The sequence below is a fragment of the Chiloscyllium plagiosum genome, unplaced genomic scaffold (assembly GCF_037043375.1).
Source record: "Chiloscyllium plagiosum isolate Xiang-an unplaced genomic scaffold, Cpla_swu_hap1 HiC_scaffold_20, whole genome shotgun sequence".
Classification (NCBI taxonomy): domain Eukaryota; kingdom Metazoa; phylum Chordata; class Chondrichthyes; order Orectolobiformes; family Hemiscylliidae; genus Chiloscyllium; species Chiloscyllium plagiosum.
In genome coordinates, this window is record NW_028270158.1 from 62,080,449 (window position 1) to 62,106,620 (window position 26,172).

General features: G+C 43.0%; 1 protein-coding gene across 2 annotated transcripts in view; it reads left to right on the forward strand.

The window, feature by feature from the left end:
• The window catches only part of apoltp (apolipoprotein lipid transfer particle homolog), a 394,813-nt gene that overhangs the window by 163,058 nt on the left and 205,583 nt on the right, over positions 1-26,172 (forward strand). For both annotated transcript variants that reach the window (XM_043711128.2, XM_087998023.1), the window contains exons 25-26: positions 59-214; positions 19,718-19,851. In XM_043711128.2, coding sequence (XP_043567063.2) covers positions 59-214; positions 19,718-19,851 — 290 coding nt within the window. The remainder of the gene's footprint in view (positions 1-58; positions 215-19,717; positions 19,852-26,172) is intronic.

The window sequence follows — 26,172 nt, forward strand, 5'->3', positions numbered from 1 at the left end:
ATTCCAACCATGGGAAAGAAAATCATGTTTTATCCGTCCTTCTCTTCTCCTCCTACAGTTCGTTTGGAGCAAAAGGTTGACGAGAAACAGAGGCAGTATACAATAGAAGCTGACACCTACCTTCCACGCATTCTGGGATGTCAGATCATTGGCTTTGTACAGCAAAGAGGATCTACTTGGTCCTCCACACTGCGAGGAAAATATGGGCTCTTTGGTAAGTAGCAAACGGTAATGTTTGGCAAGTCAAGTGACAGAAATTGAACAAGTACACAGGGAGTTACTTTACTTGTCATTGTGCTTGATACCTGGGTTAGCTCCTCATTCACTGCAGATTTTATAAACCCATCTCAACCCATCAAAATCTGCAGGTCCAGGGTGTCTGTCTTCTCCCCTGTCCTTGATTCCAAGGGTTGGGTCATAGATTTCCACTGGATTCGTTCACACCTATGGGCAGAGTAGTGCATCGGGTTTCCATTGCATTGCAAGGTGGCTGACCAGGAAACTCTCCTGCTCATAACCCATGGCATCGGGCATATTGGAAGGATCTGCAGACTGACAATCAAGCTGTTTGGCTAGATCACCAACATGCATTCAAAAAACACCCAAGTCCTAGACTGGAACTTGAACCTGGAGCTTCTGTCCAAGAGGTGGGATCACTGCCACCATTTTACAGTAACTCTGTCTAGACTGCCAGAAACCTCCATCTGATTAACAAACTGAGGCCTATAAATCTGTTTAAATTGAACTCTGCTAGCAAATGTGCAAAGGCCAGAAACATCTGATTCTGCTGGTGATAGATGGATTGGTGACTCTTTAAATTTTTAAAGGATGGAAATACTTTGAACTGAGACGTTTGAAAGTTGGTTTATAGAATCAGAGCTTGATACAGCATAGCAGGAGATCATTCAGCCCATCCTGCCTGAACTATAGCTTTGAAAGAACCACAATTGAGTTCCACTCCACTCCACTGCTCTTTCCCTGTAATCCTGGCAGTTTTCTCCGTTCACTGGGCATGGTCAGGAAGAAGCGATCACATCCAGAGTAAAATACAGACCACATGACTATTAGTTTGGGGAATTTGGAGGCAACATGGGAATTTGGTGCGGAAGAGAGGAGGCGCATTTTGCTTGTTTTTGCTTTTGGCTCATAGTTTGAGATTTTTAAACAAGATAAATTGAAGCCCAGGATGAAGGGCCCAGCACAAAAGAGTGACATCGCAGGTAAACCCTATGTTCATTGGTTGGTGGTAGCTATTAACTTGACCATCTATTATAGGAAACTTTTGGACTGAAGGTAAAGAGGGAAATAGTTACAGGCTACTAACTAAAGGACCAGTATGAGATTTTTAAAAATCGAATTAAGAACAAAGCAAGTAAAAGAGAGATGTGAGGCTGGGCAATGTGTTGTACTTGCGGGATGTCGGAGCTGCTGGACCCCTTTGTGGTTCATAATGACCACATCTGTAGCAAGTGTTTGTTGCTGTGGTTCTGTTCGCCGAGCTGGGAATTTGTGTTGCAGACGTTTCGCCCCCTGTCCATGTGACATCCTCAGTGCTTGGGAGCCTCCTGTGAAGCACAGGAGGCTCCCAAGCACTGAGGATGTCACGTAGACAGGGGACGAAACGTCTGCAACACAAATTCCCAGCTCAGCGAACAGAACCACAACAACGAGCACCCGAGCTACATATCTTCTCACAAACTTTGAAGTGTTTGTTGCTCAAGAAACTCTGACTCAGAGTTGATGAGCTGGAGTCTGAGCTTTGAACACTGTGACATTTCAGAAAGGTGGGAGAATTAGCTGGACCCTGTGTTTCAGGAGGTAGTCATTAGATTAACCACCTTGAATTCAGTCAGTGGCCAGGGATAGGAGAGTGTGGGACGATGAGTGAAGCAGGTAGATGGATGATGCTGGAGGAGCCTCAGCCCTTGAGCTTGTTTAACAGGTTTGGGAATCTTGCTCCATCTGTGATGTGGAGGAGCCAGTGTTGGACTGGGGTGGACAAAGTTAAAAATCACACAACACCAGGTTATGGTCCAACAGGTTTATTTGGTAGCATTATCTAGTGCTTCCAAATAAACCTATTGGACTATAACCTGGTGTTGTGTGTGAATTTTAACTTGCTCCATCCGTGGATGAGAATGGGGGCTGTAGGGAGGATGAGCTAATGGCATGCTGGCCTTCATAGCGAGAGGATTTGAGTATACGATTAAGGATGACTTGCTGCAGTTATACAGGGCCTTGGTGAGGCCAAACCCTGAGTATTGTGTGCAGTTTTGGTCTCCTAATCTGAGCAGGGGCATTCTTACTATTGAGGGAGTCCAACAAAGGTTCACCAGACTGATTCCCGGGGGATGGCAGGGCTGACAAATGAAGAAAGACTGGATCGTCTGGGCTTGTAATCTCTGGGATTTAGAAGAATGAGGGGGTACTCTCACAGAACCGTATAGAATCCTGATGTCTAACCTGGGAACTTCGAGTGGGAGTGATCCAGTTGTCATGGTCCACGTAGATACCAGTGATATAACCAGGAAGAGGGAAGACGTTCTGCTGAGGGAATATGAGCAGCCAGAGGCTGAATTACAGAGCAGAACCAAAAAGGTGCAGTATTAGTCTCTGGGTTACTGCCTGAGTCACAGTTTCCCTTTGAGGAAGCCAGGCTGACTCAGCCTTATTTCACCACTCACCTCCGAGTACTCTGCAATCTTATCCTTAATAATGGATTCTAAAATCTGACCAACAACTGAGGTCAGGCTAACCGGCCTATAGTTTCCTGTCTCTGCCTCCTTACATTCTTAAACAGGCATCTTACGTCAGACATTTTCCAGTCCAGCCTTACAGTGTTCAGGTATTTATCCAACTCCCTTATGAAAATTATTATTGAATCTGTTTTATTTCTCTTTCAGATAATTATTGAAGATTGTGTTAACAACTCTTCTTACCCCATATGTCACCTCTGTTTCATTTACCAATTACCTTGAACCAAGGACAAGAATGAATTAAATTATGTTTTCCTTACCCCTTTTAAACCTGAGACATTAATATGTTGTCTCATATTTATCCCTTCCCTTAATGAAAAAGGCCAAAGCACGTTTCCTGAGCCCTGGCTGTTTTGAGTTTCAACCTTAGAAGTAAACTCAGAACAAACTCCTTCAAGATTAAATCAATGGTAGGATTTATCAAAACATTATTTAAGATGTAGAGGAATTGCTTCATTACTGTATTTGAGCATAAAAGCATGTAAGGTAGAAAGTAAGAGAGAGGGAAGGAAGTACATTACAAATTATTATTATTTTCAAAAAATGTACATGTTGGTATCTATGTGAGAGTTTGGTGAGTCACTATGTAATTGGAATCTGTAAGTTAGCTGATCTTATATCAATTCCTTTCCTGGGTGCGGGGATAACCGTAGTACAATCCTCTTATTCTCAGACGATTAGCTCCATTTGGCACGTAAAACTGTACAGCACAGTACAGGCCCTTCAGCCCTCAATGTTGTGCCGATCTTTTATCCTACTCCAAGATCAAACTAACCTACATACCCTTCATTTTACTATTATCCATATGTCGATCCAAGAGTCCCTCATGTACCTGACTCTATTACCACTGCTGGCAGTGCATTCCACACACCCACCACTCTGTGTAAAGAACCTGCCTCTGACATCTCCCCTAAACTCTTTTCTGAAGACCTTAATATTATGTCCTCTCATGATAGCCATTTCCACCCTGGAAAAAAGTCTCTGGCTATTTACTCTATCTACGCTTCGCTGAAGTTGGAAATTCTTTCTGGAGATGAGACTTTTGAGAGAAAGAGAGGTGGACAGTGGACCTTTTAGCTGCTAATGCTGCTTTCCTTGCGAGGTCAACACAACTGAAAGCAAAAGTCCATCTTGGATGCTGAAGCAATTCAACAAGTGCAGGTTCCGGTCATGTGATGTGCTGGTTTCTGCTGAGACGCTCAAAGAAATTAAATATTTTGATTACCCTCATCATAATGGTGTTGAGAGGTAAAGAGATGCCGATGGCCTACCTCAGTGGCTAATCGGAACACTGTTACAATCTTGCTATTGATCAGTAGTAATTTATTATTTCTTTGTGCCTTGATCTTCAGGCAAGAAGGCACATCTCTTCGCAGCTTCTGGTCACCATAGGCAACTGGCCAAGTCTCCAGCAATTAAATGAGATACTAATGGCCTAGCTGGCTTTGACTTGCGGAAAGTTTGGAGGATTCCGACAAATTCTATGTGGGTGTAGCAGCCATTATAAACTGTTAAAAATCACACAACACTAGGTTATAGTCCAACAGGTTTAATTGGAAGCACACTAGCTTTCGGAGCGACACTCCTTCATCAGATTAATTAAACTTGTTTGACTATAACCTGGTGTTGTGTGATTTTTAACTTTGTACACCCCAGTCCAACACCGGCATCTCCAAATTATCATAAACTATCTGTAACTGTTGACCATTTACTTTAAGAAAAGATTTCAGTTGGAGAGTTATGATGAGAATATAGCTTTACAACAAAAATTATGATTCCATTCAAGTCACTAACCCTTGCACCTTTTTTCTCTGACCTTCTCTGGAAATAGTTTCTCTATATTTACGCTATGCAAACCCTTCATGATTTCAAATGCCTTCATCTGCTCTAAGTTGAACAATTCCAGATTCTACAAACTCTCTTTATATCTGAAATCACTCATCCCCAGTGCCATTTCATAGAGTCGTACATCACAGAAACAGACCCTTTGGTCCAACCAAGATTCCCAAACTAACCTAGTCCCACTTGCCTCCATCTGGCCCAAAATCCTCTAAACCTTTCTTAATCATATACCTGTCCAGATGTCTTTCAAATGTTGTAACTATACCTGCATTTTCCACTTGCTCTGACAGCTCATTCCACATGCAAACCACCCTCTGTGATAAAGCTGCCCCTCAGATTCTTCTTATGTCTTTCTTCCCTTAACTTAAAATTATGCCCCCTAGTTTTGAACTCCCCTATCCTTGGGAAAAGACCTTCGCTATTCACCTTATTCATGATTTTATAAACCTCTATGAGGTCACCTCTCAACCTCCTACGCTCCACTGAAAAAAAGTCCTTGCCTATCCTTAAACTCAAACCCTCCAGTCCTGGCAACACCCTTTGTAAATCTGAACCCTCGCCAATTTAATAATATCCTTCCTAGAGCAGGGGGACGAGAACTGCACACCGTACTCTGGAGGTGGTCTCACTAACATGCTGTACAACCTCGACATGACGTCCCAACTCCTATACTCAGTTGGCTGAGCAATGAAGGCAAGTGCGCTAAACGCATCCTTAACCACCCTGTCTACCTGTGATGCAACTTTCAAAGAACTATGTACCTGAACCTCTATGTCTCTCTGTTCTACAACACTACCCAGGGCCCTACCATTGACTGTGTAAGTTCTGCCCAACAGACAATTTCAGGAGGAGGCTGTTTTCATTTGCTTCGGGAGTTTCAGCTAAGTGCTGGATTTTTAAGATCTAATTTTTTTTCCTCTTTTGCATGCTTAAACTTAAAAACTGTGGGTAAGGGAAGGGTGGTTTACTTTTTTGGAAATGGTTCATTTTAGAGCTTTTCCTTTTAAGCTTCATAATGTAGAATACAGTTTTTTAAAATTTCTCCCAGCATAGTGTGGCAGCAGTAATCAGTATACCGACACTGGATTTGAGAAAAGTGAGGATTTTTTTTAAGCAAATCTAAGTGAGCACATTTTAAGGGGCAAACATGGCAGTCAGTGTAGCACTTCTGCCTCACAGCGCCAGAGACCCGGGTTCAATTCCCGCCTCAGGCAACCGTCTGTGTGGGGTTTGCACATTCTCCCCGTGTCTGCGTGGGTTTCCTCTGGGTGCTCTGGTTTCCTCCCACTGTCCAAAGATGTGCAGGTTAGGTGAATTGGCCACGCTAAATTGCCCGTAGTGTTAGATGTAGGGGAATGGGTATGGGTGGGTTGCGCTTCGGCGGGTCGGTGTGGACTTGTTGGGCTGAAGGGCCTGTTTCCACACTCTAAGTAATCTAATCTAATCTAATCTATAAAAAAAGGGCGGCATGGTGGCACAGTGGTTAGCACTGCTGCCTCACAGCACCAGAGACCCGGGTTCAATTCCTGCCTCGGGCGACTGACTGTGTGGAGTTTGCACATTCTCCCCGTGTCTGCGTGGGTTTCCTCCGGGTGCTCCGGTTTCCTCCCACAGTCCAAAAATGTACAGGTCAGGTGAATTGGCCACGCTAAATTGCCCGTAACGTTAGGTGCAGGGGTAAATGTAGGGGAATGGGTCTGGGTGGGCTGCGCTTCGGCGGGTCGGTGTGGACTTGTTGGGCCGAAGGGCCTGTTTCCACACTCTAAGTAATCTAATCTAATCTAATCTGTCTGATGTGGGAGATTAGGGAACTGTTGACTTTCCCTGGAGATTGTCAACATGAGGTGTGTTTGGATCTGTCTCACATTGGACCATTTGGATTGGCTGGAGGAGGCAGTTAGAGTCACTGAAAAGCAGAAAGGAGGCACAGAAATGTGATGGTTAGTGCATTGAGAGGTGGCTACACCACAGGTTCAGTCAGGTGGATGGGTGACTATCAGGAAAGATAGGAAAGTAATGCAGCAGTATGGCTCTTCCTCTCAAACAGATATATATTGCTTTGGATACTGTCGAGTGGGATAGTCTCTCAGAGGAAAATAGAAGTGGCAGGCAAGTCATAGAGTCAGAGAGATGTGCAGCACAGAAACAGACCCTTCTGTCCAATTCGTCCATGCCAACCAGATATCCTAACCTAATTTAGTCCCATTTGCTAGCATATGGTCCATATCCCTCCAAACCCTTCCTATTCATATACTCATCCAGGTGCCTTTTAAATGTTGTAATTGTATCAGCCTCCACCACTTCCTCTGGCAGCTCATTCCATACATACACCACCCTCTGTGTGGAAAAAATTGCCCCTTAGGTCCTTTTTAAATCTTTCCTCTCTCACCCTACACCTGTACCCTTTAGTTATGGACTCCCCACCCCAGGGAAAAGACCTTATCTATTTATCCTATCCATACCCCTTATGATTTTATAAACCTCTATAATGTCACCCCTCCCAGCCCCAGCCTATTTAACCTCTCCCTACAGCTCAAATCCTCCAACCCTGGCAACATGCTTGTAAATCTTTTCTGAACCCTTTCAAGTTTCGCAACATGCATTCCGCTAGGAAGGAGACCAAAATTGCACGCAATATTCCAAAAGTGGCTGCAACATGACCTCCCAACTCCTGTACTCGATGCTCTGACCAATAAAGGAAAGCATACCAAATGCCGCCTTCACTATCCTATCTCCCTGTGATTCTATTTTCAAGGAACAATGAACTTGCACTCCAAGGTCTCTTTATTCAGTAATACTCCCCAGGTTCAATTCCAACCTCAGGCAACTGTCTGTGTGGAGTTTGCACATTCTCCTCATGTCTGCGTGGGTTTCCTCCAGGTGCTCCGGTTTCCTCCCACAATCCAAAGATGTGCGGGGCGGGTGAATTGGCCATGCTAAATGTTAGGTGCATTAGTCAGCGGGAAATGGGTCTGGTTGGGTTATACTTCGGAGGGTCGGTGTGGACTTGTTAGGCCGAAGGGCCTGTTTCCACACAGTAGGGAATCTAATTTAATCTATAAGTCCTGCTCTGATTTGCTATTACAAAATGCAGTACCTCGGAATATTCTAAGTTAAATTGCATCTGCCACTCCTCAGCCCATTGGCCTATCTGATCAAGATCCTATTGTAATCTGAGGTAACCTTCTTTGCTGTCCACTACACTGTCAATTTAGATGTAATCTGCAAACTTACTAACTATACCACCTATGTTCACATCCAAATCATTTATATAAATGACGAAAAGCAGTGGACCCAGCACCGATCCTTGTGGCACACCACTGGTCACAGGCCTCCAGTCTGAAAAGCAACCCTCCACCACCCACCCTCTGCCTTCTACCTTTGGGCTAATTCTGTATCCAAATGGTTCATTCCCCTGTATTCCATGAGATCTAACCTTGCTAACCATGGGGAACCTTGTTGAATGCCTTACTGAAGTCCACATAGATCACATCTACCGCTCTGCCCTCGTCAATTCTCTTTGTTACTTCAAAAAACTCAATCAAGTTTGTGAGATATGATTTCCCACGCACAAAGCCATGTTGACTATCCCTAATCAGTCCTTGCCTTTCCAAATTTATGTACATCCTGTCCCTCAGGAATCCCTCCAACAACTTGCCCACCACCGAAATCAGGCTCACCGATTTATAGTTCCCTGGCTTTTCCTTACCACCCTTCTTAATTAGTGGCACAACATTAGCCAACCTCCAGTCTTCCGGCACCTCACCTGTGACTATCAATGATACAAATATCTCAGCAAGGAGCCCAGCAATCACTTCCCTAGCTTCCCACAGAGTTCTCGGGTACATCTGATCAGGTCCTGGGGATCTATCCACATGTATGCATTTCAAGACACCCAGCACTTCCTTCTCTGTAATATGGACATTTTTCAGGATGTCACCATCTATTTCCCCATATTGTATATCTTCCATGTCCTTTTCCACAGTAAACTCTGATGTAAAATACTCATTCAGTATTTCCCCCATCTCCTGTAGTTCCGTACTTAGGCTGCCTTGCTGAAGGGTCCTATTTTCTCCCTAGTTACCCTTTTGTCCTTAATGTATTTGTAAAATCCCTTTGGATTCTCCTTAACTCTATTTGCCAAAGCTATCTCATGTCCCTTTTTTGCCCTCCTGATTTCCCTCTTACGTATACTCCTACTGCCTTTGTACTCTTGTAAGGGTTCACTCGATTTCTCCTGTCTATCCCTGACATATACTTCCTTCTTTTTCTTAACCAAAACCTCAATTTCTCTAGTCATTGAGCTTTCCCTACACCTACCAGCTTTTCCTTTCTCCCTAACAGGAATATACTATCACTGGACTCTCATTATCTCATTTCTGAAGGCTTCCCATTTTCCAGCCGTCCCTTTACCTATGAACATCTGCCCCCAATCAGCTTTTGAATTTTCTTGCCTAATACCGTCAAAATTAGCCTTCCTCCAATTTAGAACTTCAACTTTTAGATCTGGTCTATTCTTTTCCATCGCTATTTTAAAACTAATAGAATTGTAGTCGCTGACCCCAAAGTGTTCCCCCACTGACACCTCAGATATCTGCCCTGCCTTATTTCCCAAGAGTAGGTCACAGTTTGCACCTTGTCTAGTAGCTACATTCACATCTTGAATCAAAAAATAAGTTCCTCTCCATCTAAATCCTTAACACTGTGGCAGTCCCAGTCTATGTTTGGAAAGTTAAAATCCCCTACCATTACGACTTTATTATTCTTACAGATAACTGAGATCTCCTTACAAATGTATTGCTTAATTTCCCACTGACTAATAGAGGGTTTATAATACAATCTCAATATTGTGATCATCCCTTTATTATTTCTCAGTTCCACCCAAATAACTTCCCTGGACAAATTCCCAGGAATATCGTCCCTCAGTACAGCAGTAATGTTATCCCTTATCAAAAATGCCACACCTGTCCTCTCTTGCCCCCCCTCCCCTTTCTATCCTTGCTATAGCGCTTGTATCCTGGAACATTAAGCTGCCAGTCCCCTCCATCCCTGAGCCACGTTTCTGTAATTGCTATGATATCCCAGTCCAATGCCCTGAGTCTATCTACCTTCCCTGTTAGACCTCTTGCTTTGAAGTAAAGGCAGTTTAATTTATCAGTCCTGCTTTGTTCTCTGGTTTGTCCCTGCCTGCCCTGACTGTTTGACTCGCTCCTTTTCCCAACTGTACCAGATTCAGATTGATCTGTTTCCTCACCATCTCCCTTGGTCCCCCCCCCCCCCGCCTTACTAGTTTAAATCCTTTCGAGCAGCTCTAGCAAATCTCCCTGTCAGTATGTTAGCCCCCTTCTAATTCAGGTGCAATCCATCCTTCTGGGTTAGAAATTACCTGTACAAGAAGAGATTCCAATGATCCAAAAATGTGAATCCTTCTCCCCTGCACCAGCTCCTCAGCCACACGTACGTCTGCTCTATCCTCCTATTCCTACCTTCACTAGCTCGTAGCATCGGGAGTAATCCAGATATTACTACCCTCGAGAACCTTTTTAAATTCCTGCCTAACTTTCTTTATTCTCCCTTCAGAATCTCGTCCTTTTCCCTTCCTATGTCGTTAGTTCCAATGTGTACAGTGACCTCATCCTGGTCCTTCTCCCCTTTGAGAACATTCTGCAGCTTCTCCGAGATATCCTTGATCCTGGTACCAGGGAGGCAACACCATTCTTATTTTTCTCTGCTGGCCGCAGAAACGTCTGTTCTTTGCCTCTGACTAGAGAGTCCCCTATCGCAATCGATCGCTTGGAACCTGATGTACCCCTCATTGCATTAGAGCCAATTTTGATACCAGAAACTTACCTGTTCATGCTACATTCCCCTGAGAGTCCATTATCCCCTATATTTTCCAAAACAGCATACTTGTTTGAAATGGGGATAGCCACAGAAGACTCCTGCACTACCTGCTTCCCTCTGCTATCTTTCCTGGAGTTAACCCATCTACTCAATTGTATCTGCAGCTTTTCTCTTTTCCTGTAACTGCCCCCATCACACCCCCTAGCTCTCATAAATTCCTTATTGCCTCTAACTGTGGCTCCAACCGATCCATGTAATATGATAGGATTTGTAACCAAAGACACTTCCTGCAGGCATAATCACCACTAACATGGAAACTTTTCCTAATTTCCCACATCTGACAGGAAGAGCACGTCACTCTACTAAATGCCATCTGTGCTCCTTCACAATCTCAGACCCAGAAAATAGCACCATCTGTTTGCTGTAAAATAAAACAATGTTCCAGGCTAACTTAGTACTTACGGTTTATATTTTTAAAATTTAATCAAGAGACAGATCTCAATAAAACATATAATCAAGAAAGAACCCACCCTATGCACTAGTATAGACTTGCAGCAAGGCTACACATTAAAAACTATGCACTTATGTGACCCTGTTCCTGTGAGCTCTTCCACTCGGGTTCCTCCAAGGTCAGCTGTGAATCTCGCTGTTTGGCAATTTTTCCAAGACACACCGTGATGTCCAGAGATACATGACCTCAAACGGCAAACTCAAAGGCAATAACTGTGCAGATTCACTGCTGTGTCAGTTAGCAGTGTAGGTTTCTCTCTCTCTCTCTCTCTCTCCCCCTCTCTCCCTCACTGACCATGTGGTCGCTACCATTTGTCTGGCTTCCTCCTTTTAAATGTGCCATTGATTTGATCTTTTTTCCCCCAAAGTTCCAAAACAATGCCAACAGCATCTAAAACAGAATTGCTCCTCCTGGAATTTGAGGAAATCACCTCCAACACCTGAAGTACCTCAAAAAAGGAGCAGCTCTTGCAGTCACAATTATTTCCTGTCCTCTATCTTGGATGGATTACCTGAATCTTCTGTTAAATGCTGTTAATCAAGATCTAGAAGAGTAATTGCTATAGGGTCTCTCCTGTCAGGGGCACAGACAGGAGATTCTGTAGTCATGAGCAAGAATTCAGGATAGTATGCTGCCTCCTTGATACCAGGGTCAAGGACGTCTCAAAACGGTTGCAACATATTGTCAAAGGGGAGTGTGAGAAGCCAGAGTTGGCTGTACATATCAGTAAGAATTAGGGGAAGGGTTGAGGCTTTGTAGAGCGAATATAGAAAGTTAAGTCGGATATTATACAGCAGAACCTCAAAGATAGAAATCTCTGGATTATTGCCAGTGCCACGTGCTCCAGAGAGTAGGAATAAGGTGATGGAGCAGATAAACCAATGGCTGAGGAGATAGGGCAGGGATTCAGATTTTTGGACTCATTGGGATATCTTCTGGGGCAGAAAAGATCTGTTCAAAAGGGACAGGTTTCACCTGAACTGGAAGAGGACCTATATCTTGGTGAGGAGATTTGGGAGCCTTTAAACTAATAGAAAGGTGAGGTAGGGAGATTCTATGTAGTAGAGAGGGTTGAAAGTCAACTTAATTAGAAAAAGCAGACAAGAGCAAGTCTGAGAACGAGATAATTCTGATTAATTAAACTGCATTTATTTCAATGCAAGGGGTCTTACAGGTATGGCAGATGAGTTCATGGCATGTGTGGGAATATGGGACTGGGGTGTCATAACTATTACAGAAACATGGCTGAGGGGGTGACAGCACTGCCAACTCAATGTTCTGGGTTTAGAGGAGGGGGCTGTGGCTGTTTTGATGAAGGAAAACAATACTGCTGTAACTTTGGATGATCCCTCAGAAATATCCTATGAAGCTATATCGGTGGAGCTCAGAAATAAGAAGGGGATAATCACTTTGGGATACTGCTGTAGACCCCCTGAATAGTCAGAGGGAGATTGAGGAACAAATATATAGAGAGATCCCAGAGTGAAGGTGTAAGAATAATAGGATTGTAATAGTAGGGAATTTTAACTTGCCAAACATTGACTGGGACTGCCATAGAGTTTGGGGCGTGAATGGTGAGGAATTTGTTCAATGTGTTCAAGAAAATTTTCTTTATCAGCATGTAGATAAAGTACCTCCTGGAGAAGGAACATACTTGACCTTCTTAGGAAGTAAGGCAGGGTAAGTGACAAGTGTTAGTAGGGGAGCACTTTGGGACCCGTGATCATAATTCTGTTAGTTTTAAAATAGTTATGGAAAAAGATAGGCTTCATATAAAAGTTAACGCTGTTAACTGGAGTAAGGCAAATTTTGATGATATGAGACAGAAACTTTCAAGAGTTGTTAGAGTAGACTATTCGCAGATAAAAGGGCAACTGGCAAATGGGAGGCTTTCAAAAGTGACATAACGAAAGTTCAAGGTGTTATGTTCCTCTTGGGGTGAAGGGTTTTTTTTGAGGATGTAACCGAAGAGATTGATGCTCAGTAAAGCTCCTCTGTCACTTCCCCAAGACTTTGACAAACTTCCCAAAGTTTGGTGTCTAGCACTGAGTACGGTATTCCAGGCAGTGTTTTATTGTAAAGCTGCACTGTCTTGGCTCACACGACCCTGCAACGGATGGGAAAGGCAAATGAGAACATTATCAGGGTCCCTCTTCACTCCATTACAGACATTTACTCCACACGCTGCATCTGAAAGGCTCAGAGCATTGTTAAAGACCCCAAACACCCCTCACTCACACTCCTCTTCCTGTCGTCTGGCAGAAGATATGGGAGCATTCGGGGTCTCACGGCCAGACTGTGCAACAGTTTCCTCCCCGTAGCCATCTTGCTGTACATCTCTATGACTCTATGACCAGACTCTTTCCCATTTGGGATTATTTGCAACTTCGAATTGCTGCTTGAAAAATGTCTATTATTTATCATTCTTCTATTGCACTATAAGATTAGATTAGATTAGATTACTTACAGTGTGGAAACAGGCCCTTCGGCCCAACAAGTCCACACCGACCGGCCGAAGCGCAACCCACCCATACCCCTACATTTACCCCTTACCTAACACTACAGGCAATTTAGCATGGCCAATTCACCTGACCCGCACATCTTTGGACTGTGGCAGGAAACCGGAGCACCCAAGGGAAACCCACGCAGACATGGGGAGAACGTTCAAACTCCACACAGTCAGTCGCCTGAGGTGGGAATTGAACCCGGGTCTCTGGCGCTGTGAGGCAGCAGTGCTAACCACTGTGCCACCGTGCCGCCCCTTGTTGGACTTTATTTACCTTACCAGGGTAAATCATTTAGTATAACTTGTGTGTTTTGCACTACTTATGGACTTTATGCCATGTACGATTGTGCTGTGTATGTAGCACCCTCGGTCCTGGAGGAACGCTGTCTCATTTTTACTGTATCAGTTATAAATGGTAGAAATAACCAATAAAAAGCCTCTCTACTCGAAAGCTATAGCCATCTATGTTAGTAACAATCTTCTCATTGTATTCTGTCACCTTCAAAGTCTTGTGGGATAAACCCAAAATTTTGATCAAGATTTCTATCAAATTGCCCCATTTTGTGTCTAATGTTGGACTTTATTTACCTTACCAGAGTAAATCATTTAGTATTTCTCACCATTCAAATTCATCTGTTGTGTGTCTGCCTATTTACCAGTTTCCATCCCTTTGAAACTTGTTCTTATCCTGCTTAATTTTCACTGCATCTCTGAGCCTGATGTCACCTTCAAACCATATCTCCAATTTAATGGCATTCACAGATATCAAAATGGCCTCCCTGGAGATAATTCCCTCAAATCTGATGGACAGCTGTTCACCACTTCTCTCTGCTTTTGTCCCTGAGATAATGAGGATCCAAGCTGTCACTGTCTGATTCTTGTTATCAGTGTTGCTGATTGTTCCATTATGTGGCACTGTATCAAAAGCTTTTTGGATGCCCATGTATAAAATTTCAGCTCCACTGGCCTCATGAACCCTCTCTGTCAATTCATCAAGTTAATCGAACTCAATTTACCTTGATCAAATCCATGCAGGCTTTCAGTTATGAATCCATATTTTTCCAAGTGACGGTTAATGTTGGCCCAGATTATTGTCACTATAGAGATGCCCCACCTGTGGAAATGGACTTTCTTTTCTCATCATTCATGGGATGTTGATTTTACTGGCATTTATTGCTCATCTGAAGTTCCCTTGAACTGAGTGGCTTGCTAGGCTATTGCAGGGAGCAGTTAAGGGTTAACTGCATTGCTGTGGGTCTGGAGTTACATGTAAACCAGACCAGGTCAGGTTGGTAGGATTTCCTTTCCTAAAGGCCATCGTTAAATGACAGTTTTTTTTAACAACAATCAATAGTCATTGTCATAGTTACCTTAACTAAGACTATTTTCATATCCCTGGATTTATGACCTGAATTAAATTCCACCAGCTGCCATGGTGGGATTTGAACTGTGCACCCGCCTCCCCGCCCCCGCCTTCTGAACCTAAATCCGAACCTCTGGATTATTAATCTAGTGCCATTACCACCTTTGGATGATAGAGCTAGTGTGATCAGGGTTACCCCTTTCCCTGTTTGAGAGCAGGGGTGAAATGTTTGTATGTTCTCCATAGAGCCCTTACAGTGTGGAAGCAGGCCATTCCGCCCAACTAACCCTTCAATAGCCTCCTATCCAGATCCACCCCGCTGCCGCCAGCACCACCATAAACCCTACCCCCCTGTGACTCTGCTTTTCCCATGACTAATCTACCTAGTCTGCACATCCCTGGACACTAAGAGCAATTTAGTGCAGCCAGTCCACCTAACCTGCACATCTTTGAATAGTGAGAGGAAACCAGAGCACCCGAAGGAAATCCATGCAGACACGGGGAGAATGTGCAAACTCCACACAGCTGGTTGCCCAAGAGTGGAATTGAACCTGGATCCCTGATGCTATGAGGTAGCAGTGTTAACCACTGCATCTTCATGCTGCCCCAGTCCTTCGGCACCACTCCAAAAAAGGTTAGAACATGATAGCCAGATCCTCTTCCTCTATCTGCCCTTAATATCCTTGATGCAACTCATCCAGGTGTAGATGATCTTTCTACTTTAAGGGCTGCCAACTTTTAAGTACCTTTTAAGTAGTTCCTTAAATTCTGGACAAAAGTGAGGACTGCAGATGCTGGAAACCAGAGTTTAGATCAGAGTCATGCTGGAAAAGCACAGCAGGTCAGGCAGCATCCGAGGAGCAGGAATTTCTCCATCCACTTCCAACGTGACACCCAGTTGAATATGAGCTAAATCAGGGAAATTCATCTCCCAGTTTCATGCTCCAACATTAATTACTGGAAATTTCTCACTCATTAATATTGTTGCATGTTGCCTGTTGCACAGTTGAGACTGAATATCTTATCTCAACGAAATTGCATGGTACTCTGGCAAGGGGTGACAGAGATGGAACAACAGAATCCCGGTTCTGTGATAGACTGAACCTAATGTTGCCCTTCAGGGGATCCAGTGGAGAATAAACCTGATGCCCAAGCCCCCTGCTGCTGTTAGTTTATTCTCTCTTAAAACACACTCCAATTTGAAGCAGATGTTGTAGCAAAAATTGCACAGCTTTTGGCTGCTTTAACATTGTCCTTGTCCACCATCTGTTTCTTCATGTTTCTTGTTGGCCTCTCCTAAAAGCTGAGTCACAATGGGGAATGTCTGCATATACATTCTGTCTGCAACTCCTAGACACTTAGTGTTGGTCAGTTGACTGACTTTCGAGGGAGGAGCAGTGGAACATTGCGGCTAGGCCTTAATTATGGTCACTAAGCAGGCATCCAGACATACTTGCTGTCTAAAGTCAAAACTTTGCCCAATACTTTAAACTTCTGTTCCATTTGCCTTTTTTGGAACTAATGGAAAGAACATTTCCTTGTTTTATTATATATAAAATGCTAATCTTGTACATAACTCCCTACCAAATTGCTCTTACTCTGAAGGCGAACAACCCACAGCCCCTCTAATCCAATTTTGCAGCTTAAATCCCTCGTGTAGAATCATTCTCACTCTTGTGCAGTGACTTGAGGATTCTCATAATCAGAGTACCACTTTTAAAGAGTACTCTTTTACATATTAGCCCCTCTCAGTGATGTTGCTGAGTTTTTGTGCTGTCCTTAAGCACCGTTATGCACCATTGAATCTTGTGGGGTTTGGTGTATGGTGTAGTTGCTATATGACTGAGGTACTATGTAATGTGAATGTTGGTGGTGGTGGACACCACCTTTATCTTGACTACAGCTGTTCAAGGAGGTTACTCACTTTCACCTTCTGAAGGGCAACTAAGGATCGGCAAGAGTGTCCCAACCAGTGGCACCCACTTCTATTTTTAGCAGGTAAAGGCGAGATAATTAAAAGTTGGCAGTCCTTAAAGTTGAAACATCATCTGCATCTGGATGAGTTACACCAAGGATAGTAAGGACGAACAGAGGAAGAAGATCTGGCTATCACGGTCCAAACCTCTTCTTAAGTGGTGCCAGAGAAAAGATGGAGAAATGCAAACATTACACCCCTGGTCACAAAGGGAAAAGGGATAGGCCTCATCACATTGGCTCTATCAGTCCCGGGTTGGGTGGTGGTAATATCATTGGATTAGTCATCCAGAGGGGGGGGGGAGTGCTGTTGGAATTGAATTCAGTTCATAACTCTGGAGATATGAAACTAGTTTTACTTACAATCACTACAAAAATGATCAATATTGTAAAAAATTGTCATTTACTGATGGCCTATTAGGGAATAAAATAAGGTACCGAGCACAGATACGGTTTGAGGCCTGCAACGTGCCTAGTACAGGTTGTTATTGTGCTGAGGGTATACAGCATACTGACTGTGTTGCCACCAATATTTCCTGGAGAAACATTTTTCCAATGCCCCATTTGGTTTAATATGTATAAGCAGAGCCACTTCCCATTCCAACGAGACTTTTTAAAAAAAATTCATTCACTGGATGAGGGTGTCGTTGGCTGGGCCAGCATTTATTGCCCATCCCTAATTGCCCAGAGGGCAGTTGAGAGTCAACCACATTGAAATTAGTCGGGAGTCACATGTAGGCCAAACCACATAAGGATGGCAGTTTCATGGATTCATGGTCATCGTGAGATTCTTAATTCTAGATGCTTAATGAATTAAAATTTCACCATCTGCCTGGGTCTCTGAATTAACAGTCCAGCAATAATACCGCTAGGCTTTTCCCTCCCCTGTCAGTCTCTTATAGTAAACACAATATACTTATTGCATCTCTACAACAACTTACAGGTTGCAAAGATATTGTATACATTAATACAGAGACTTTAAGGACCACCTGTTCTTAACTCTAACTGCTTCAAGATCTTAAGTTGCCCCCTCCCAAGTCCAAACCCTCAAGATATTGTCACAAGAACTGGTGCTCATGGCACTCAATCTGTATGAAGCCTTTCAAAGCAATATTCAATATACAACAAGCATTTTACTGAGAACTATTTTTGTTACACATTTGTTACAAAATTAATTTCATCTCTCTCAAATCTTTGACTTTACAAATTCAGATAATCTGGAAGTTTCACTGTTCTCTCTTCAGACTTGGAAGATTGGTAGTTTGTTGAGTAGAAGGTATTTGTTTGGGACCTGCTTCCTGATGGTCTGAGTCCATAGTTCTTTCTGACCTAGATTTCTTTCATGGAGAACATTTCCCCGCTCGAGAAGATAATTTATTTCTTAGCAGTAGTCTGGTGGTTGCCATGGAGTTGTATGGAACATATCTTCAACTAGGTATTCATTTCCTTTTTGTGGTTTAACAGCTTCCGCTTTGTGAATGCGATTGAGGTCAATACATTCTTTTCAACTCAGGAGTCTGAATTCCTGGTTATGAAGGTTTTCTAGTGTTTGACATTCCCCTATTTAGAGAGTTGCTTGCAGCGCATCTTGAATATTAATTACAATGCCCTGGATGGTGTAGTTGTACTTCTGTCAGCTATAGGTAGCTAGTCCCGCTCGAAAGCGCACCATGTGATAATATTGTGGAACTTGTTCCAGTGTCTCATTTGAAATTTGTGAGATGTCCATTTTTATAAATTTCAATTTGCTAAAATCTTTGGTCTGGGCTCCCTATTTCTCCAAGAAAGCTTTAGCATTGCCTTCAACTGCAGATTGTTCTGTATCATTTACCTCAGTTGTGTAGGTAGTTCTTTGGTCTTTTGCTTTTCTGTGGCTGGGTCCGGCTTCAGCACATTTTCTGAAAGTGACCCCATTGTTAATATTTGGTTTTAATAGTTGGGCATTGTTTGTATCTGTGAGGTTTCTTTGTTTCACAGCATTGGTTTGTGTCTGGTGTCTGTCCTGCACTTTTTATTGACTTAACACTTTTATAGTTCTCCACCTTAAAAAAAAAATTGAATGGTTTTTGATGATCTGTGCTAAGTTTGATTTTCTCCCTTTAGGAATTTCAGTAAGGCCTATAACAATTCAGTCTCTTAGGCATTCTTACTTTTTAAGTCTCCATAGTCATACCCCTCCACTAGTCTTGGACAGATCATTAACTAAGTCATCTCTTGATTCCCCTGGATACTGCATTCTTCGGTAACCCTTACAGTTTCAAGAATTTTATTTGTTTTAACGTTGAAATAATTGTTGAAGAGTTTCAGTATTTCTTTAAATGTATCTATTGATTTGGCTTCGTACAGATATGGAAACACGTCTTTTAGCCCAATAAGTCCACACTGACCCTCTGAAGAGTAACCAATCCAGACCCATTCCCCTACCCTATAATTACCCCTGGCTAATGCACCTAACAGTATGGGCAGTTTAGCACAACCAATTCACCTGACCAGCACATCTTTGGACTGCGGGAAGAAACCGGAGCATCTGGAGGAAACCCATGTAGACATGGAGAGAATGAGACCCAGTCGCCCTCGGTCCCTGGTGCTGTGAAGCTGCAGTGCTAAACACTGAGCCACCATGCTGACCACATAATCAGATTGTGGAGTTATCAGATCAGCCTGTCATCTTATTGAATGGCAGGGCAGGGTCAAAGAGTTGAATGGCCTACTCCTGATCTTATGTTTGTATTACACATACGTTAGTTTGTATTTTCAAAAGCAAAACTCCAATAGAAGTTTGATAATGCCAGTATTAGCGAAACTTAAACATCTTTGCAAACGAAACTCCTCAGGAGTTATATCAGCAGGCAATGCGAAAGACTCAATTTTTAAAAATATTTTTACTAAGTTGTGTGTTTATTTCTTTCTGTTTTGCTAAGATGATGCCCTGAATCTTCGGCATGAGTGCAACATGGCTCAGAAGATGAAGAGAGAGATGAGCCCTACGGAAACACACAAACTCCAAGTGCAACACGAGTTTCACTGCACTCAGATTATGTCCTATAACCATAAGGTATCTTGCTTGGTCTGCTCTGAAAATTAATCTGTTAAGATGTTAAAGGAGTAAGACAATGGTGGTTCAGGGCGGCACAGTGGCTCAGTGGTTAGCACTGCTGCCTCACAGTGTCAGGGACTCTGGTTCGATTCCAGCCTTAGGTGGAGTTTGCACATTCTCCCCGTCTCTGTTCCGGGTGCTCTGGTTTCCTTTCACAGTCCAAAGTTGTGCAGGTTAGGTGGATTGGCCATGCTAAATTGCCCATGGTGTCCAGGGATGTGTAGATGCAGATACAGGGTTGGATAGAAGGGGATGGGATGCTCTTTGGAGGGCTAGTGCAGACTCATTGGGTCGAATGTCCTGCTTCCACACAGTAGGGAGTCTGAGTTGCACAGAAGTACTGGGGTAGCTTTACACCTTCATGGCAATGTTCCTGTGTTAGGAGCAGTTTGATCTTCAGTTTATGGTTCAGTTTCAGAGAGCTGGCAGACATGGGGCAGATATAGAAGTTGATTATTATCGCTTGTTGTTGGCGGGTACCCTCAGGCTGTTTTCCTTAGAATGGAGCAGAAACTTAATAAAGATGTACAAAATAATGAGGAGCTTGGACAGAGTGAACAAGCAAGACCTGTTTCCCTTGCCCACCAGCGGAGTGATCAGTTGACAGGAGCACACATTGAAGATGATCAGTTGAAGGATTAGCGGCAATATGAGAAGTTTTTTAGCTGGAGTTCATGTCCAGTTGGTGGCTGAGGTGGAAACCCTCAACTCATTTAAAAGGAACCTGGACCAGCATCTGATGCACTGTAATGTGCAAGGCCTCAGGCCATGTGTTGGGAAAGTGGGATTTAAATAGGTGGCTAGTTTATTCAGCCAGCACAGACCCGATGGGCTGATTGGTCTCTTTCTCTGCTGCAGTTTTGCTCTGGCTCTATGCTGAACAAGCAGCTGGGGTAGGAGACTTCCAAACAATCAGCCGTGTTCTACACATTAAGATCAGGCCAAGTTGTCATTGCTGAGTCAAGCTGGAAGTTTCTAAAGTCATAACGATATGTAAATGATGACACTGTTAAAAATGATGACCTGTGAATTGTCAATAGCCAAAAGGCTGCGAGATGATTTGAGCTGCTCTGGCCTTCCTTCATTCTCACTCCAAACATCCCAGTGATTCCCATAAGTTGCTGCATTTGCACATTAACCACAAGACACAAAATTAATGAGCTAAGTTCCATTTTTAACAATGTGATAATTGCAAATGATTGGCAATCAAAACTAATGCGGACTACAAAGTGAGCAAGTGTAAGTGCCAAAATTTTCACTCTTGTACCATGGGAGTTTTGTGGAATGTGAAGTTTGAAGTTGTAATTTTTATCCTCTGTGGTTAGCGCTGCTGCCTCACACCACCAGGGACCTGGGTTCAATTCCAGTCTTAGGTCTATGTGGAGTGTGCACGTTTCCCCGTGTCTGCGTGGGTTTCCTCTGGGTGCTCTGGTTTTCACCTGGTGCTCTGGTTTTCACCCACTATCCAGATATGTGCAGGTCAGGTGGATTGGCCGTGCTAAATTGCCCATAGTGTCCAGAGATATATAGGTTAGGTGGGTTAGCCATGGGAAATGGCAGGTTACAGGAATAGTGTAGGGGGTGGAGTCTGGGTGGGATGCACTTTGAAGATTTGGTGAGACTTGTTGAGCCAAATGACCTGATTCCACACTGTAGGGATTTTATGATTCTTTTGCCTCTTTTTCTCCTCCTTAACATATTCTTCTTTTCTTTGTTTCTCTTTCCATGCTTGATTTAACAATACTAATATCTTTATACTGACATCACATTAGTTAAAGAGATACTCTCTTGCTCCCATTGGTCTCCAAAATTCTGTTTCCGACGTGGGCTACTATCAGCTTGTATTTTCAGCAATGCTAAGACATTTGGGCTAAGGGGTGAAGGCAAACTTCAGATCTGCTGTGAGCTATATTGCTCCAGTAAATTGCAGAACTATACAGGGATTTGTCACATTTTAGGGTTTTTTAACACAAAATAGATCCCCAGACACAGCGTTATCAGCTATTCCTGTGACCTGACTTCTTCTATCAAGAGGGACCCAGGGGAACCTCACGGGTCACGTGGTCACTGTCCTGTCCGTGAAAGCCAAGCTAAAATCACAGCAGAGTGTAGAATTGTAACTTCCCAAATGGATTCACTGGTCCCCTACTGAAACTGTGATGAGGGACTGGAAGAACCAAACATAACTGCAAGACCTTGGGCTTGAAACCCAAATCTCAGCTTCAACACTGCAAAATGTGTCATAATGTTAAGCCAATAGGGCCGACAGTCTACTGCTTACAATTCTGGCAAAGTCTTTTCTTAAATTTGTGAACGGGATGTTGGTATCGCTGGCTGAACCAGCATTTCTTGACTGTCCCTACTTGGCCTTGAGAGGTCAGTGGTGAGTTGCCTTCTTGAACAGCCTGAGTCTCCTTGGAGATTAGGTGGACCCACAGGGTTGTCACGGAGGGAGTTCCAGGATTTTGACCCAGCAACAGATGCTGGAGATTGGGAACTAAATATACCAATGCGAAGGTTTACAAGATGGAGGAGAAATCTGCAGAGGGGGTGGAGTAGCATTACTGATTAGAAACAGAGTCCCTCTATAATGAGGGAGGACATAATGAAGGAAAAGCATCCAGTGGAGTGCGGAAATGAGGAACTGTAAAACCACAATAGGTGTCAGATATGGACCATCTGGTCACAGCTCAAAAGTGGTAGATTGTATAAATGCTGAAATTAGGCAATTATGTTGCAAAGGTTGAATAGTATGAATTGGGAATTTTAATCTTCATATAGATTGGGAAAGACAGCCAGAAAGGTTGTGAATTTCTAGATTGTGTCCAAGATCGTTTCCTATGGCAATATATCTTGGATGCAGAAAGGGAGCAAGCAATATTGGATTTTGTAATGAGCAATGAGCCTGATTTAATTAGTGACCTGGTTGTTTGGTGAGCATTTGTCAAATAGTGATCGTAATATGATCAAGTATCATATAGGAGGTAAGCAAAGATCAAACAGTAGAATTTTGGATTTAAGTAGGACAAGCTTTAGTTGGGTTGAAGCAGAGCCTGTCCACAGTAAAGTGGGAAACTGTGCTAATTGTTAAAACAATGGAGGAACAGTGGAGGGTGTTCAAAGAAATGTTTAATGCTATTCAAAAGCAGTTTGTACCCACAAGGAAGAAAAGCTGCACCTCACAAAAAGAAAGCCATGGGCAACTAAGAAGGTAAGGGATAACATAAAATTAAAAGAAAGGACCTATAAAATGCAAAGAACAGTGCAAATCCCACAGAATGGGACAAATACAAAGGGCCACAAAGCAGTTTACAAGGTCAGCTATAAAGGATTATGAAAGGAAACTTGCAAGGGCCATAAAAGACAATAAGAGGAGATTTTAGAATTACCTAAAGGGAAAGTGGCTGATAAGAGTACTGTAGGCCCACTGACGAGATTGTCATTGACCAATGGGAAATAGCATATGTTATTTTGCTTCAGTATTCACAGCAGTAAAGGAGAATAGCTTGCAGGAAGCCTCCAAGAAATTAAGAGGATCAGAGGCAGGGTCTAAATAAGATGAGCTGAAGTAAATCATCGATCATGGAGAAATTAATGGAAGTGAAGAGCGATTAATGCCCAGGATCTGATGGTTTCCATTCTCGGGTGTTAAAGGAGGTAGGAGAGCACATTGTTGATACTAATCAATCTTTCAGAATTTCCTGGATTCAGGAGTTGTACCTCTGGATTGGGAAATTTGTTCATGTCGCTCCGCTCTTTAGGAAAGGGTAACAGAGGGGAACCACAGTCCAGTTAGCTTAACACTGATTAGTCTATAATCTTGATTAGTCTATAATCAAGAATAGTGTAACTGCAAGAAGGATCGGGGTGGGTCATGTCTGACAAATCTCAGAGTTTTTTGAAGAGGTTATAAAGTGGGTTGACAGAGGTAAGTTGGTGGATGTTGACTATATGGACTTCCAGAAGGCTTTTGCTAAAGTCTCACATGAGAGACTGTTTGCTAAGGTGGAGGCCCATGGAATTTAGGTTAAATTGCTGACATGAATAGAAAGTGGATGTGAGTAGCAAGAAACTGTTGGAATGATGTGTAAGTACTCAAATTGGCAGGATGTGACTGGTGGCCTACAGGGATCTGTATTGGGGCCTCAATTGCTCGGAATATTCATCAACAACTTGGTTAACGGTATAAAAAGTCAAATGTCCAAAATTGCTGACAACACAAAATTGGATGGCATTGTATACAGTGTTGACAGCAGCATAACATTAGAACAGGACTTTGATAGGTTTGGTGAAAGGGCAAGGTTGTGGCAGATGGATTTTAATATAACGAAGTGTGTGGTTATCTATTTTGAATCAACATAGGTTAGGTATTTTTTAGAAGGCAAAAGATGACCAATGAGATTTGGTTATTCAAATGCATTGCTCTTTAACATACCGTGAACAGATGCAGAAAATAGTCTAGACAGCTAGTAGAACAATGGCCTTCATTTCTAAAGGACTAGGAATGTAAGGGTACAGACATTCTGCTGCAGTTATACAAAACCCTAGTTAATCCCCTCTTACACTGCTGTAAGCAGATCTGGGCTCTACATCGGAGGAAGGACGCTTTTGTCCTGGAGGGAATTCACTGCAAGTTTACAAGGATGGACTTCAGGGGTTATGTTATGAGAAGAGATTAGACAGTTAGGCCTTAGAATTTAGAAGGTTAAGGGGTGATCCAATCAAGGTCTTCAGGTTATTAGCAGGGAAAGATGCGTAATAAACTATTTTCACTGGTTGAAGATTTCTAGAACTGGGGCCATGATCTAAGAATTGGAACCAGGCCAATCAGGAGAGATGTTAGAAAACACTTTCACACAAAGAGTAGAGGAGGTTTGAAACTCTCTTCCTTAAAAAGCTATCAGTGCTAATCAGTATTACATTTAAATCTGAGATAGACTTTTTAAAAATTAAATAAGGGTATCAAGAGGAATAGGCCAAAGGCAGGCAAATGGAATTAGACCACTGATCAGCCGTGATCTTATTGAGTGGCAGAGCAGGCTTGATGGACTGAATGGCCTATTCCTGTTCCTACGTTCCTATGACACAGAAGGAATAGCAATATGTTTCTGAGTCCAGCTGGTAAGTGGCTTGGAGGGGAACTTGCAGATGGTTCCAATGTATCTGCTACCCATGTCCTTCTTGATGAAAGTGGTCGTGGGTTTGGAAGTTGGTGTCAGAAGGGCCTTGGTATATTTTTGCAGTGCATTGTGTAGATGGTAGTGCGGCTACTGTGGTGGAGGGAGTGAACGTTTGTGGATGTCGTGCCAAACCAATGGATTGCTTTCTCCATAATTCTGTTATTAATCCTTACCTGAAAATATGCTTCAATAAAACACAACTGTAACCTGCACTATTCTTCATTATATTTCATCAGCAATCCAGGCACACGTTGTAGATGATGGATGGTACTTGTCCATCCAAAACACAATTGTCCCTTGGGCTGTGATATACCCTCTTACTTAGCTGCAAGCAAAGTGCCAGGCTTAAGTGTATTAGAACTAACCCAACACAGCAACCCAACTAACCCAAAGCTTCGTGACTGTTGTAGAAAAATGGGTCCAGAAATTTGATCAAATACTTTAAAGAGCAAAACTGAGGCCCAAGGGTCTAATATGGCAAGTGGCTCATATAGCTATATTACAATGGGCCTCCCTTGCCCACCATACTGGACTGAATGCTCCATGGTTATCCAAACACTAAATATTTATTGACACTTGATGAAGTTTTTTGGGTGATTTAATCTAATACCTAACTGTAAACATGATAAACTCTGTCAGTTATTTTAATGTTGGCGCTGGAAAAGCACAGCAGGTCAGGCAGCATCCGAGGAGCAAGAAAGTCAATATTTTGGGTAGGACCAGCATTTGCAGTCCTCAGTTTCTCCCAGTTATTTAATGTTAACAATAAGTCAGGATTCGGTAGTAAAGTTTGAAGTATAAAAATAGATCGGAAAGGTAGGGACATTTTACACCGGAGTGTAGGAGGGTGAGGGGGGACCTGATTGGGGTTGATAAAATCATGAGGGGTATAGGTAAGATGAATGACAGGGGTCTTTTCCATAGGGTGGTGGTGTTACAACTGGGGGCCATATTTTGAAGGTGAGAGGAGAAAGATTTAAGAAGGGCATGAGGGGGCAACTTTTTTCACGCAGATTGGCTCAAATGTGGAATGAACTGCCAGAGAAAGTGATAGATGCAGGTACAGCATTTAAGAGACATTTGGATAAGTTCATGAATA